Source organism: Balaenoptera musculus, chromosome 20, assembly GCF_009873245.2.
Source record: "Balaenoptera musculus isolate JJ_BM4_2016_0621 chromosome 20, mBalMus1.pri.v3, whole genome shotgun sequence".
Classification (NCBI taxonomy): domain Eukaryota; kingdom Metazoa; phylum Chordata; class Mammalia; order Artiodactyla; family Balaenopteridae; genus Balaenoptera; species Balaenoptera musculus.
The window spans coordinates 36,650,101-36,665,586 of NC_045804.1; the positions used below are offsets into that span (position 1 = coordinate 36,650,101).

The 15,486-nt window shown below is 33.7% G+C and overlaps 1 protein-coding gene across 1 annotated transcript in view; it reads right to left on the minus strand.

The window, feature by feature from the left end:
• The window catches only part of BCAS3 (BCAS3 microtubule associated cell migration factor), a 572,763-nt gene that overhangs the window by 374,643 nt on the left and 182,634 nt on the right, over window positions 1-15,486 (minus strand). Inside the window, 1 exon segment of the mRNA XM_036838162.1 lies at window positions 6,208-6,341. Coding sequence (XP_036694057.1) covers window positions 6,208-6,341 — 134 coding nt within the window.

Below are 15,486 nucleotides of genomic sequence, written 5' to 3' on the forward strand. Positions count from 1 at the left end.
AAGAATATGGTTTAACTCTTTTATTTATTCAGGTCTTTATTCTCAGCAATGTTTTATAGTTTTAGAATATAGTCTTGTACATGGTATATAGTCACTATTTTTAAATTTTAACTAATTTTTTTTAAATCACCAATTATTTTTTCCTAGTATGTAGTACCCTGAAGCCTTGTTAAAATCACTTATTAGTTCTAACTTTTTTTGTAGTATCCATTAGATTTTCTACATGTCATCTTTAAATAAACATAATTTTACTTCTTCCTTACTAGTATGATGTCATTCTTCCTGTGGCTGCAGATTTCTCTGCAGATCTCAGCGGTTCTTTCTTTGCAGCTTTCATCTCTCTGGTGCTCTGTCCTGAGAACTCAATGATCTTTGTCTCCCTGGACTCTCATCAACAAAGGGAGTCTACTAGGCTCCATCTGGGTTCCCCCTTCCTGCACCATGGACTCTTTTTTCCTGAACTGATCATCAGCTACTATCAATTAATAATATTAAATAGCTAGATACTTTTCCCCTTGAGTATTAAACATACTAATCATACCATTTTGTAGGACTGCTCTGATAAAGTAAAAGTAACACGTAAGCAGAGGTTTCAAAAGCAAGTTTACCATTTATCAAAATTAGTATGTTAAGTACAAAAACTACTTGTGTCTGCTTCAGTAAGACTTTACAGAAGTATATTTTTAAAATATTGTAAGGTCTTACTATATACAACTTCATTGATGAAAACTAAGAATATTTTTCTAACTGCATATGTACTTTGTGAGGAAATTACTGTCAGATGCAGAGGATATCCCAAGTCACAGATCACAAAACAAGTTAATTCAACATAATTAGATCCACATATTTGATTTCTTTTCTTGCCTGATGAAAGTACCCTCAGAATCCTTGGAAGATTCCAGAAGGACATGATTTTAAAATACTCAAAGACAGATAGATCACTTGCCATACAGATTTCATCATCGGTGCTAAATTTTATATATCATTTCAAAATTACTTTCAGTAGAAGTTTATAAAAATTAATTTTATGGTCATTAATTGAGTTTCCTTAGATCTTGATGTTTGATGTTTAAAATTTCCAATCTCCTAAATTACAGGGTGTGACATAGAACAACATAATTTTAATAATGTCTATTTGGTTTTCCTACCTGTTAAATAGGAATAGCATTGTCACTAGCAAACATTAGTACCTACAAACATTTGTCCATGTGCAGGGCACTGTTCTACGGATGAGAGACACCAAGAAGCTTAAGCAAGATCTCTATTTCCGGTTGGATATAAAGGTAAATTAAGTGACAAATAATTCTAATGCAAAAGAGGTATCAAAAATAGGTATAAATTTTTTTTAAAAGGTGTGGGTGCTTAAAATAATTCTAGTAGATTGTAGCTGAGGTACAGCATATCAGTAAGTAGGGAGGGCAGGACAGGGATTAAAAAACCAGAGTTAAGAAATAAAATGTGCCCTGTATTGTACAACACAGGGAATACAGCCAGTATTTTTAGTAACTATAAATGGAACATAACCTTCAAAAACTGTGAATCACTGTGTTGTAACATATAATATTGTACATCAACCATACTTCAACGAAAAAAAATTTTTTTTAAAGAAATAAAATGTTCCCAGCAGCATGTTGAAATAGTAAATCTTTACCTAAAATGCTCACCTAATTAAAAACTTCCATGCAAAAGAAACAAAAACAAATGGTTACTAAATAAGAGTAAGCAAGTTCATTGTACCAGAAAGTTAAGGACACTGTCAAAGAATAATGGAGATAGGTCAAAAGTACATAGATGTCAAGCTAATAGGCTCCAACTGGCCAAATCTGGGATATTTTGAGTATTAAAATAATTATTGAATGACTATAACCCATCTAATAAAGAATCTATTCAATCAAATGATATATGTAAATAAAAGAAGTACTACAAAGCTTGATGAGGAATGGGATATTTACATAGTTTTAACTGACTTCTCTTAACCCGCTATCCGCCAGGGCACAGCATAGAGGCAGCAGACTAAAATGTCCTTCTCCCAATCTTCCCCTGAAAGAAGTACATTTGTGTACTTTAAAGACCACTGCCAGCTTCCTATCAGTCTGCATCTAGGTGCTGAGATACACACCACATTAACAAAATGAAATATGATCATCCCAATAGATGCAGAAAAAACATTTGACACAATTCAACATCCATTCATAATAAAAACTCAATAACGTGGGTATAGAGAAAATGTACCTCAACATAATAAAGGCCATATATGACAAGCCCACACCTAACATCATACTCAATGGTGAAAAGCTGAAAGCTTTTGCTTTAAGATGTGGAGCAAGACAAGGGTGCCCATTTGTGATTCTTTTATTAAACACAGTACTGGAAGTACTAGCCAGAGTGCTTAGGCAAGAAAAAAATAAACAAGTAAAAGTCTTTCAAACTGGAATGGAAGAAATAAAACTGTCTCTATTTGAAGATGACATGATCTTATATATACAAAAACCTTAAACACTACACCAAAAAACTGATAAAACTAATAAACAAATTCAGTAAAACTATGGGATACAAAATCAGTTCTGTTTCTTCACACTAATAACAAACTATCAGAAAGAGAAATTGAGAAAATAATTCCATTTACAGTTGCATCAAAAAGAATAAAATATGTAGGAAAATTTAACCAATGAGGTGAAAGACCTGCACACTGCAAACCATAAGACACTGATGAAACAAACTGAAGAAGACACAAATAAATGAAAAAATAATCCATGCTCATGAATTAGAAGAATTAATACTGTTAAAATGTCCATACTACCCAAAGCAATCTACAGATTCAATGCAATCTCTATCAAAATTCAAATGGCATTTTTCACGGAACTAGAACAAAAAATCCTAAAATTTGTAGGAACTACCAAAGACCCCAAATAACAAAAGTGATCATGACAAAGAAGAACAAAGTTGGAAGCATCAAGTTCCTTGATTTCAAACTATATTACAAAGCTAAGGTAATAAAAACAGCACGGTATTGGGGTAAAAACAGATGCTAGCAGTAGAGCAAAATAAGAAAGTAAAAAAAAGGGGGTATTATTAACAAAGAAAAGACTGCAACTATCACTTGTATAGGTATACATTGTTTTAGATTTCCGACCTAATGCAACAAGAAAAATAAAATTGAAAACAGTCAAAAATTATCATAATTGTCAGAAAGTATGTTCTACTTATAAAATCCAAGAAAATGTTACTGAAAAAGTATTGGATCTTACAGTAGAGTCTAGCAAAGCAGGAAGATACAAATCTAATACAAAACAATCTATAGTTTATGATACCTCAGCAATAAATAACATTGGATGCAAAAATTCTACATTTAATGATGTGAATTCTAACTGTATTAAAATGTAATTTCAATGCAATCCAAATAAAAAACTTCAAAATATTCTTTATATAACTCAATAGGGTTACTCTAAAATGCATTTCAATGAGAAAATGCCAAAGAATAGCTGGAAAAGTTTTTGAAAATGAACAATAAATCTGCTAAAGTAAAACAGCATAATGTTGGTAAAAGGTACTGCTTTATTTTTACTTTCTATTAGAGGAATTTTTTTTTTTTTGGCCACGCTGCACAACTTATGGGATCTTAGTTCCCCAACCAGGGATCGAACCCAGTCCCCCTGTGGTGAAAGTGCTGAGTCCTAACTACTGGACCGCCAGGGAATTCCCTAGAAGAATTTCCTGATATACACTAAGTGCAGAGATTGCTATAATGAACCACCAATATCAGCATCACCCAGCTTTGCATATTGTGTTCAATCTATCTCTTAGTTTGTTTTGTTTTGCCAGAATATTTAAAAGCAAACTAGAGATATCATATCATATTGTTTCACCAATAACTACTTCAGCATGACTTCAGGTTATATGCCTAATAGATTAGGGCTTTAAAAAAAAAAGTAACACAATTACAGACCCAGCAAAATAAACTGGTTAAAATCATGTAACTCCCAGTTCAAGGTCAATTTTCTCTGTCTCAAAAATGTCTTTTTTATACCTTGTTTAAATCAGGCTCCAAACAAAGTTCACATATTGAATTTAGTTGGTAAACTGATATGTCTTTTAAGACTCGTAATCAACATAACCATATCCCTACTTGTCATGTATTTGTTCTTTTATCTAACCAACACTCCCCTATGGCTAGATTATTTTAAAGCAAACTCCACACTCTTGTATGAATCACAAAAAAATAAGGATATTAAATTCCTTAATAGTATCTACTAAGCCAAATGTTCAAATCTCACCATTTGTATGAAAAATGTATTTTCATACTTGATTTGTATGAAACAGGAGTCAAATAAGGTCCACACCTTCTACTTAGATATTATTCTCTAAAATTACTTCTAAGCCCTGCCACACAGCCTGGTTTTTGTAATGAACTTCCCACATTTTAGATTTCACTAGCTGCACTCTCATGGTATTTAACTTGTCCCTCTATCTATGTATTTTGTGTAATGTGCTAATTAACAAAATTAATTAGCCGGTTTGCAAGGCAGAAATAGAGACACAGATGTAGAGAACTAACGTATGGACACCAAGGGGAGAAAACGGGATGGGGTGGTGGTGGGATGAATTGGGAGATTGGGATTGACATATATACACTAATATGTATAAAATAGATAACTAATAAGAACATGCTGTATAAATAAATAAATAAATAAATAATTTTTTTTTTTTAAGAAGTGCTCATTGTATCTAGTGGCTGAATTAAATTCAGGTTTAATTTCATAGACGATGTTGTATACATCCTAATTACATCATATTCGGAAGCTCATGATATAGGTAGGACTGTTCCACATTGCTAACATTAAGACTCATTAGCCAAAACCACACACAGATGTTTGTTGCCTAGGTATATTGTTTCATTAGAAATAGCAACACAGTAATTCTTATATTTCTACATTTTTTAAAAACTGAGGTACAACTGACATGTGACATTAGTTTCAGGTGCATACCATAATGTATATATTATAAAATGATCAACAAAATAAGTCTAATTTCCAACATCTTTTATTCTGAAATTCCTCAATAAGGAAAAACTTTCCCTCATCAACTACTTGGTCATCTTATTAAATTGATACAAGAAAGGCAGGGTACTTTCTCTTTAATTATCAATTTTTAGAATAATGAGTTTGCAAACAAGCAACATACAGTAATGTCCAATACCTTGTTTTTAAGTATCATTATAAATCATGGGTTTATATATATTAAAGATGTTTCATTCTATTATAGAAAATTTAATGCAAAGTCATGACAAACAACATTTTAGACTATTGGGAAAGAATGGACTAGTCAATAAATGTTGTTGGGTCAATGAGCTATCTTTCAGAATAAACTATATACAGAAGTGTACTGGTATATGCATACCCACAGGCTCTGTGAAAGAATATTTGGGATTTAAGGCTATTAAAAACCATCTCAGTATCTACCAAGTGATACTAAGAGTATTAAATACATGTAATACACTCAGCATGGTGCTTAATTCAAATGCTCATTAAATTATATATATGGATGTGTGTGCGCATGCACGCGCACGCATATGTGAGCAGTGATGTGCTGGTAAATGTTAAAAACTGGCTCCCTAAAGAAGAAATAGCCCTGATTTTTAGTGTTGCTGATTTCCACTGTGTAACCACTCCTAACGTGGATGATTTCAATCTACCAATATAATGTCACTACATCCAGAATTGGGGCTAGATGTGCATAACTGATTCTCACTAGCAACTGTGAGCTGGCTCCAGCATACCACTGAATATTATGCATATAAGTTATATACATTATAAAACTCGATTATTTTCTGGTATATGTGAATATGTATGTATTTACATGTATGTGTGTGTGTATGTATGCATGTATAGAATCAAGATGCCTAGGAGAAGGTCTGGAGAGATGGTTATATGGATGACAGCGTTTTCTCTGAGGCTAGAAATGGTATTATGGTAGGGGGAGAAGGATAAATGGAACTTCTGTCTTATCAACATTCATTGAATTGTTTACCTACTGCTTATATATTTACTGGATCAAAACAGGATAAAAACTCTTAATTATCTGACCCAGTCTAAAGAACAATATGAACTCACTAACATTAACGTTAAGCTCCAATTCGATACAAATAACCAGCTGGATTAGACATCATATTACACAAAGAAAACATCTTCTGAAAAATATACAACTTACTTTGGCTTCAGTTTCTCCCCTGTGAAGAGTATACAGATGATGGACAGCACTTTGTGATGAGGACCAAGGATGAGTCAAAATTTGGAAGACATGGAAGTCATGGCCAAGGGTATCTGTTGTGACTAGAAGCATTCCTAAAGGACACACCAAAACAGGGTAAAAATATAAACCATTATGTATGTGGATGAAATATTTTCACAAAGCATTCATCATGATTTAAAATATTACCAAAGGGAAAAAATGACCAAATATATAAGAAACTTCCCAAAATAAAAAAATTAAAACACAGGATCTTTTTCCTATGGGAATACAAAACCTAACACCACATCAGTATACAGGCATAGTGACATACTACATATCCAGGTTTTGTGATGTTCTCATACAACTAGTAGAGAAAAGTTTAAATGCCTGAATTTACAGAGTTCACAAGCATTTTCAGATAGCAAATCTGATAACAAAGAATGCAAAAGACTTTCCTCCATGGAATTAAAGCCACTTCCACTTTTTCCATTTCTCAAAACCTGAATTATAAGTTCCAATTTATCTACTACTACAACTAGTAATATCTTACTCAATTCACCAGTTTAAAACTTGTCTCTACTCTAGCATAATATTTACTTAAATTCGCAACAGTGTCTTTCACAAAGCAAATTTTTTAAAATTAATTAATTAATTAAAAAAATTTTTTTTTGGCTGTATTGGGTCTTCGTTTCCGCGCGAGGGCTTTCTCTAGTCGCGGCGAGTGGGGGCCACTCTTCATCACGGTGCGCAGGTCTCTCACTGTCGCGGCCTCTCTTGTTGCGGAGCACAGGCTCCAGACGCGCAGGCTCAGTAGTTGTGGCTCACGGGCCCAGCTGCTCTGCGGCATGTGGGATCCTCCCAGACCAGGGCTCGAACCCATGTCCCCTGCATTGGCAGGCAGATTCTCAACCACTGCACCACAAGGGAAGCCCCACAAAGCAAATTTTGATGAGATGTCATAGCTAAGAATTCTATGCCCAACACAAGTCACAAAAATTTTGTTTTCCTGTCCAATTTCTCAGTTTTGTATTTAACCTTTAGGTCTATCATCCATTTTGCATTAATTTTTGTATAAAGTGTGAGGTATAAGACAAATTAAATTTTTTGCAAATAATGTCCAATTGTTTCAGCAGGATTACTTGAATAGACTATTCTTTATCCATTAAATGTTTAATCTACTCTAAATCCATTGTCAACATGCCAAAGATCAACTGACTATATTTGTGTAGTTCTTTTTCCAGAAGTTCTATTCTGTTCCATTGATTTCTATGTTTATACTTTCATTAATACCACATTTTCTTAATTTAAGGTAACTTTGAAGGAAACTTTGAAATCAAGTAAAGCAGGTCCTCGTTTTCTAACCTTTTTCAAGATTGTTTTAGCTATTCCAATTCCTTTGCCTTTCCAAACACAGATTCAGCTTTTTGATATCTACAAACAATGGCGATAATGGACATCTTAACAATATTGATTCTTCTGATCTATGAACACCTCATATTTCTTTAATTTTTTTAAAATTTATTTTATTTATTTATTTTTGGCTGTGTTGGGTCTTCGTTGCTGTGCACGGGCTTTCTCTAGTTGTGGCCAGCAGGAGCTACTCTTCATTGAGGTGTGCAGGCTTCTCATTGCAGTGGCTTCTCTTGTTACAGAGCACGGGCTCTAGGCATGTGAGCTTCAGTAGTTGTGGCATGTGGGTTCAGTAGTTGTGGCTCATGGGCTCTAGAACGCAGGCTCAGTAGTTGTGGCACACGGGCTTCGTTGCTCCATGGCATGTGGGATCTTCCCAGACCAGGGCTCGAACCCATGTCCCCTGCATTGACAGGCGGATTCTTAACCACTGCGCCACCAGGGAAGCCCCAACACCTCATTTTCTTGATATGTGTGTTCTTTGACATTTTTTTTTCTTGTTCAGCACATTGATTATAAATATATTTTCTTAGAGCTACTATAAATGGTACTCTATTTCAATTATCAATTTTTCCTTGTTAGTATACAGAGATATAATTGACATTTATATATACTTGTGTGCATACCTATATAGTCTGCCAATTCTAGTAGTTTTTATGTAGATTACATGGAATTTTCTTTCCAAACATATAGTATGTGAAAAGACATAGTTTGATTTTTTTCCTTTCCAAACCGCATGCCTTTTTTTTCTTTTTCTTGACTTACTACATTTGCTGAGGTAAACAGGAATGGTGAGAAGCAATATTTATGCCTTGTTCTATATTTTAGGAGAAAGTATTCAATCTTTAAGTATGATACCAGCTGTAGATTTTTTGTAAATGCCCTGTATCAAGTTAAGGACATTCCTTTCTACTTGTAATTTGTTGAGAGTTTTAATAATGAACAGATGTCAAATTTTTCTAGTGCTTTTCTGCACCTATGAGATGATTACCTGGTTTTTCTTCTTTGGTCAATTAATATGGTAAATTTTAACAATGAAAAGTTATCAAAAGTGGAACAATCTTGCATTCCTGGGATAAACTCCACTTGGTCAAAATCCTTTATTACATGCAGTTGCATTGAATTAGCTAAAATTTTGTTGAAGATTTTCGTGACTGTGTTCCTGAGGGATACTGATTTGTAGTTTTCTTTTCTAATAATGTGCTCGTCTATTTCTGGTATCAGGGTAAAGCTGGTCTTGTTGCAGAATGTTCCTTTTATTTTCTAGAAGAAATACTTAAATAAATTTCCAGTAGAATTTGCCAGTAAAACTATGTGGGCCTTTTTGTGTGTGTGTGAAGATTTTTAGATATTAATAGTAATTTAATTTCTCTTTAATTTAAATTTTGTTAATTTAAAATGTAAAATGTAATTTTTCTTCTTGGAGGAATTACTCTCTATAACTCAAGGATACTGTCTGTAGGGTCTTTAGTACACTTTTTCATTCACGATACCGAAAATTTGTGTCCTTTCTCTTCATTTCTTGGCAGTCTAGCTAGATCTTTTCAAGGAAACCATTTTGGTGTCATTGGTTTTCTCTTTTCCATTTCACTGATTTCTCTTATCTTCCTCCTTTTGCTATAACGACCTTCTACTACTATATCCTTCATTTTACTTGCTTTAGTTATATTTCCTCTTTCTTTTTTCAAGTTTCTTAAGGTTGAAGCTTAGATTACTATGTCAGGAAGATATGTTTTTTAGTTTCCAAATGTTTGGGTATCTTCCAGGTATCATTCATATATTGATTTCTAGTTTAATTCCATTACAACAAGAAATTCGTTTTATGTCTCAGAATGATATATCTTGGTAACTGTTCAATGTACACTTGAACACCTGGTATGTCTTATCAGTGTCAATTTAATTTAACTGATAGTGTTATTTGGATCTTCAACATCCTTACTTACTGATTACCTGCTTTTGTGTTCTATTACTGCATAGAAGTTAACATCTCCAAGCATAATCATAAATATGCTTTTTTTCCCAGTTATATAAGCTCCCTAAATTTCAGACCTTTTTTTAAAATATAAATTTACTTACTTACTTACTTATTTATTTATGGCTGTGTTGGGTCTTTGTTGCTGAGCGCAGGCTTTCTCTAGTTGCGGTGAGCGGGGGCTACTCTTCGTTGCGGTGCACAGTCTTCTCACTGCGGTGGCTTCTCTTGTTGCGGAGCATGGGTTCTAGGCATGCAGGCTTCAGTAGTTGTGGCTCGCGGGCTCTAGAGCGCAGGCTCAGTAGTTGTGGTGCACGGGCTTAGTTGCTCCACGGCATGTGGGATCTTCCCGGACCAGGGCTCAAACCTGTGTCCCCTGCATTGGCAGGCGGATTCTTAACCACTGTGCCACCAGGGAAGCCCCAGACCTACATTTTTTTAAGTTCATACACACTTAGGATTATAATGAGTTTTTGGTGAATTACCTCTTTTATCATAATGTCCCATTTTAACCCTAATATTTCCCTTGTTCTGAAGTAAACTTTTTCTGATATTCATATCACCACTTCTGTTTTGCATTGATTGGTATATGCATGGTATACACTTTTTTATTATTTTGCTTTCACAATCAATATATTATAAAATGACTGTGTTTTGGACAATAATCGGGATCTAGTTCTGGGGTTTTTTATTCCAATCTCAGACTTTTAATTGCTGTTTGTACATCATTCACATTTAGTGTGACTTATGGGTAGGGTTGAATTTACGTCTACCATTTTGTTATTTTTTTATTGTACCCTTTTTTCTGATTATATCCTTGGTTTTTTTTCCTTTTTTTAAAATTTTTGTTTTATATTGGAGTATTGTTGATTAACAATGTTGTGTTAGTTTCAGGTGTACAGCAAAGTCATTCAGTTATACCTATATATGTATCTATTCTTTTTCAAGTTATTTTCCCATTTAAGTTATTACTGAATATCGAGCAGAGTTCCCTGTGCAATACATAGGTCCTTGTTGGTTATATATTTTAAGTTGTACCCTTGTTTTTGATTTTTGTTTATTTATCTGCTCTTGCTTCCTTCCCATTCTTTGGATAATTTCACTATTTTTAATATCCAATTTTAATTTGTCTATTGGTTTTTACTAGTTGTTCCAGAGATTATAATACACATATATAAATTTGTGTGTGTTTGTTAATATTTTGTCCAGAATTTTTATTTGTTTTCTGTGGGAAACAGAAGCAGAATCATATTTTTTAATTCCTAAAACTTTTCTTTGCTGAAAGAAAAGATTATGAAAGAATATTAAGCATCTGTGGAAAGATAAAATAGGCATTTATATGGGAAGATGAAGTATATTTGAGTTTGCTATTTATTGGCTAATATAAGGTATAGCTCTAGTCATTACATTAGATTAAAACATAGCAATATTAGATGACAGTGTCTTGGCTATTTCCAAGAGAACATATTTTAGATGATGAAAAGTGTCATTTATTGAGATCTACTTCAAATCTCTAACATTTTATATAACACTGCCACCCACTCTATGCCTAGCTATCATCATGAGGTCACTGACATACTTAATAATCTTTCCATATTGTTGTTGTTATTCAAACAATAAATTTCTAAGATGGGACATGTTCTTTTTTGTGGACAGTATTTCTTGACTCCTACTTTTTGCTTAGTTGTGGTAAGTTTGAATTATCACAATTCTACTACTATGTTCCGATTCCACATTCCCACAAAATTATTTTCTGCATATGACAAACAATTCAGTGGAAACATTCTAACAGCAAATGTGATGAACTCATATTTATATATTACTCATCTACTGAACATAAACTTCACTTGGTTTCTTTTATTAGCATATCAATATTTTACTCATAATTAGCATTCAAATAATAGTCCCTATTATGCAAATCAAAACTATTATTGTTTTGCATATGAATGATAATCACAGACGAAAACTTTTCAACGTGCTCCTAGTTTTTCAAACTGACATCAATATCTGTTTGGTTTCTAATATGCAAAACAAATTGAAATTTTTAGAGAATTAGTCCTTTGAAAATTTATCCTTATTATCGTCTGTGTATCCTGTCTCAAAAGCTTTCTTTTTCCACTTCTCCATGCAAATGTGGCTTCTATAATCCAGCAATGAGCTCACTTTTTTGACAAAACTTTAAAATAATTTTTTTTTTAATTTTTAAAAAGTAGAGAGGAAAGGAAGAAATAGCTAGTATAGTACTATACCAATAACATGCTTTCTTTTAATTTGTAATTTCCTCTTTTGCACATCTGCTGGGAGAAATGACAAGCTTCTTTTTTCTAGAAAACAAGTTAAAAAGCAGATATACATAAAAGGAAAGACTTGTACAGAGTAGACTGTGGCTTGAGAACTATTTATGCAGCATCAGAAGACTAAACCAGACTCTAGCCTGGCCATAAACTAAACCCACGCCCCAAATGAGGTGCCAAGCCACAAAAAGCATTTGCGTCATCTGGGAATACAAGGAAAAGAAGGACTTCTAATTATAGGGCCTGGAAGCGGAAGCCTAGAGTGATTAGCTGTTTAGGCGCTGCTGTATGTTTATCTGGAAGCTTCCTCTCCTTCACTCTCAACCTTAAGTTTGATAGATGAGCGTTAGCATTAGAGGGTGGGGACTAAAGCTGCTGATGGTACATGGTGTTCTCCAAAATCTGAGGTAGCTGGAGACTGAACATTAAGGCTTTTGCGGCCTCATAAGAACATAAGTCTTTTCAACTGGGCGTCAGCTGGTTAACCCGAAAGGCAAAATTAAAGAGTAGCAAACCTTGACTGGGCATATGCTATAAAACCTTGGAAACATGAGTAGGGAAGCCTTTTTTGCTATATACTATTTATAACACCTACCTAATTATATGGTTCTTTATCACATACACACATATGAACTGGAAGACAAATTACCAGCTATTCACACTCTCTCCAAAAAGAGACATATACTGGGTCATATAGAAATCTTTACAGGAACTCAGATTATTATCACTCATAAAATAACTGTATGTTTTAGTATTAACTCTTGTGAATTTAATACTTCCCCATCAATACTTATACAGATGGAAACTTAAAAATTATTAAAGTTTGTAATCTTTAAATGTCCTAACATCTTCATTTAAATAATTATTTTCTTCCTTTCATTTTGCATCATGAAATTGTTAAGCTTCTAAAGACATCTTTGGCCATATCCAATAGGTAAATATTCTAGTATTCATTACTTTCAACAGTTTATTCATCCAACAGACATAGAGGAAAAGTGGTAAATGTCTATGTGTACCCTTATTGTTCCAAGTGGCTGGATATATTTGTTGTCACAAGCCAGAATAATTTTTAAACTGTATTAACCTTTATTAATGTGTAATTTATATAAAACACACTCATTTAAAGTGTACAGTTTGATGACTATGACAAGTATGTATACCTATGCAGCTACTACCATAATCAAGATAGAGAACATGTGAAAAAACTCCCTTGTGTCCACTTGCAGTCCAACCCTTCCCCATCGCCTGGCCCCAGGCAACCACTGATTGGCTTTCTGTCATTATGAATTAATATTGCCTACTTGGGCATTTCATGTAATGGAATCATGTAATATTTTGCTAAACCTATTCACTACAGGTAAGAGTAGTCCGTGCACTTATTTATATTATTGAGTAGTGTTCCATTATATGGATATATGACAATTATATATCCATTAAGCAGTTGATTCTTGTTTTTGGCTGTTGTGGAGATTCAAGTACAAGTCTCTCTGTGGACATATGTTTTCATTTCTCTTAGGTGAATATTTAGGAGGGGAATTGCTGGGTCATACGTACACTTAACTGTATAAGAAACTGGGAAAATGTTTTTCCAAAGCGGCTGTATCATTTTACCTTCCCGTGAACTCCATAATTTTGCAACATTTGGTATTGCCGCTCTTTTTAAATTTAATCACTTCAGTGAGCACTTGGTTTCTTGTGGTTTAAATATGCTATGTTCCTTGGTGATCAGTGATGTTGGGGTGCTAAGTGGCTATTTACATATTTTCTTTTGTGACATGATTGCTCAAATCTTTTGCCCATTTTAAATTGTTTGGTCTTTATTTTATATACATTAAAAGTATATTTATATTACATTATAAAATACATATAAACTTATATATGTATATATTTATCTCAAATATTTTCTCCCAGTTTATGGCATCCCACTTCATTTGCTTAACCGTATGTTTCCCAAAAGGTTTAATGAAGACCAATCTGACGGTTTGTTTTTTTGGTGTCCTATCTAAGAAATCTTCCCCTATCCCTCCTGGGTCACAATAATATAATCCTTCTGTTTTCTTTTTAAAGGTTTATAGTTTCAGGTTTTAAGTTAAGTCTATGATTGATTTTGAGTTAAATTTTTGTGTATGGTGTTAAAGAAAAGTTTATTTTTCCCAAACGGATATGCCAGGTGTTCTAGCACCATTTTTTGAGAAAACTATGCTATCCCTAATGAATTACTTGACACTTCGGTTGAAAATCAAATGACCATAAGTGTTTGATCAATTCCTGGATTCTATTCCATCCATCTATGACTATATTTACCCAAAACCATCTTTTCTACATTACTGTAGATTTATCAAGTAAGCCAGAAATTTAGGTAGTTTCAGTTTTTAAAATTTACTCATCTTTTTCAAGATTGATTTAACTATTTTAGATCCTTTGAATCTCCATATAATTTTAGAATAAGCTTCCGTTGATTATTTTTGGTTTAAACATTCACTTTTAATAAAGCTAACTATTAGTGAACAATATTAACACAAAACACTCATAGGATATCAAAGCACAACAGTGATAAAACATTTTTATGAAAACATGGTTTTCTACCATAATTGAATTAATGAGTTTTCTCACCATATAATTAATTGTAACAGCACAACATAGAAGGTCACTAGGATGGCAAAAATGTAAAATTTTTAGATAAAGCAGTTACCTTGGGAACATTCTTATGTACCAACACAATGCTACCATCCTCAAAGAAAAATTATATACACAGATACAGATAAACACACACGCACACACACACACAGCAATACTAAATTAATGTCACAGACAATCACTGCTACAAGTTCATAATAAAATACATTTCAAGGGCTTCCCTGGTGGCGCAGTGGTTGAGAATCTGCCTGCCAAGGCAGGGGACACGGGTTCGAGCCCTGGTCTGGGAAGATCCCACATGCCACGGAGCAACTAAGCCCGTGTGCCACAACTACTGAGCCTGCGCGTCTGGATCCTGTGCTCCACAACAAGAGAGGCCGCGATAGTGAGAGGCCCATGCACGGCGATGAAGAGTGGCCCCCGCTTGCCGCAACTAGAGAAAGCCCTCGCACAGAAACGAAGACCCAACACAGCCAAAAATAAATAAATAAATAAATAAAAGTGAAATTCTTTAAAAAAAAAATACATTTCGAATTGAGGTTAATAGGATTTTGGTAGACAGATCAGTCTGCTTAGAAGAGATATTTTATGTATTAAGACTGTAAGATATAAATTGAAAGGTAAATTTGGAAATTTAGGAATTTCCAAAGGAATGCCATTTGATGTACTTCACAGATGTATGAAACAGAACTTTAAAATTTTCTGGTTGGAGTTAACACGTGTGTGTGTGTGTGTGTGTGTGTGTGTGTGTAGACATATATATATAGTTAGAAATTCACCAAGCTATACACTTAAGATTTGTACAATCTGTACCATATAACTACAGTTCAATAAAAATGAAGACGAACCAAAACAATAACAAGGGTGAGGGAACAAAATAACATTGGTGGTTTTATCTACAGTGAAAGAAGAGAGGGAAAAGATAAAGATGCTAAAGAGAGAAGT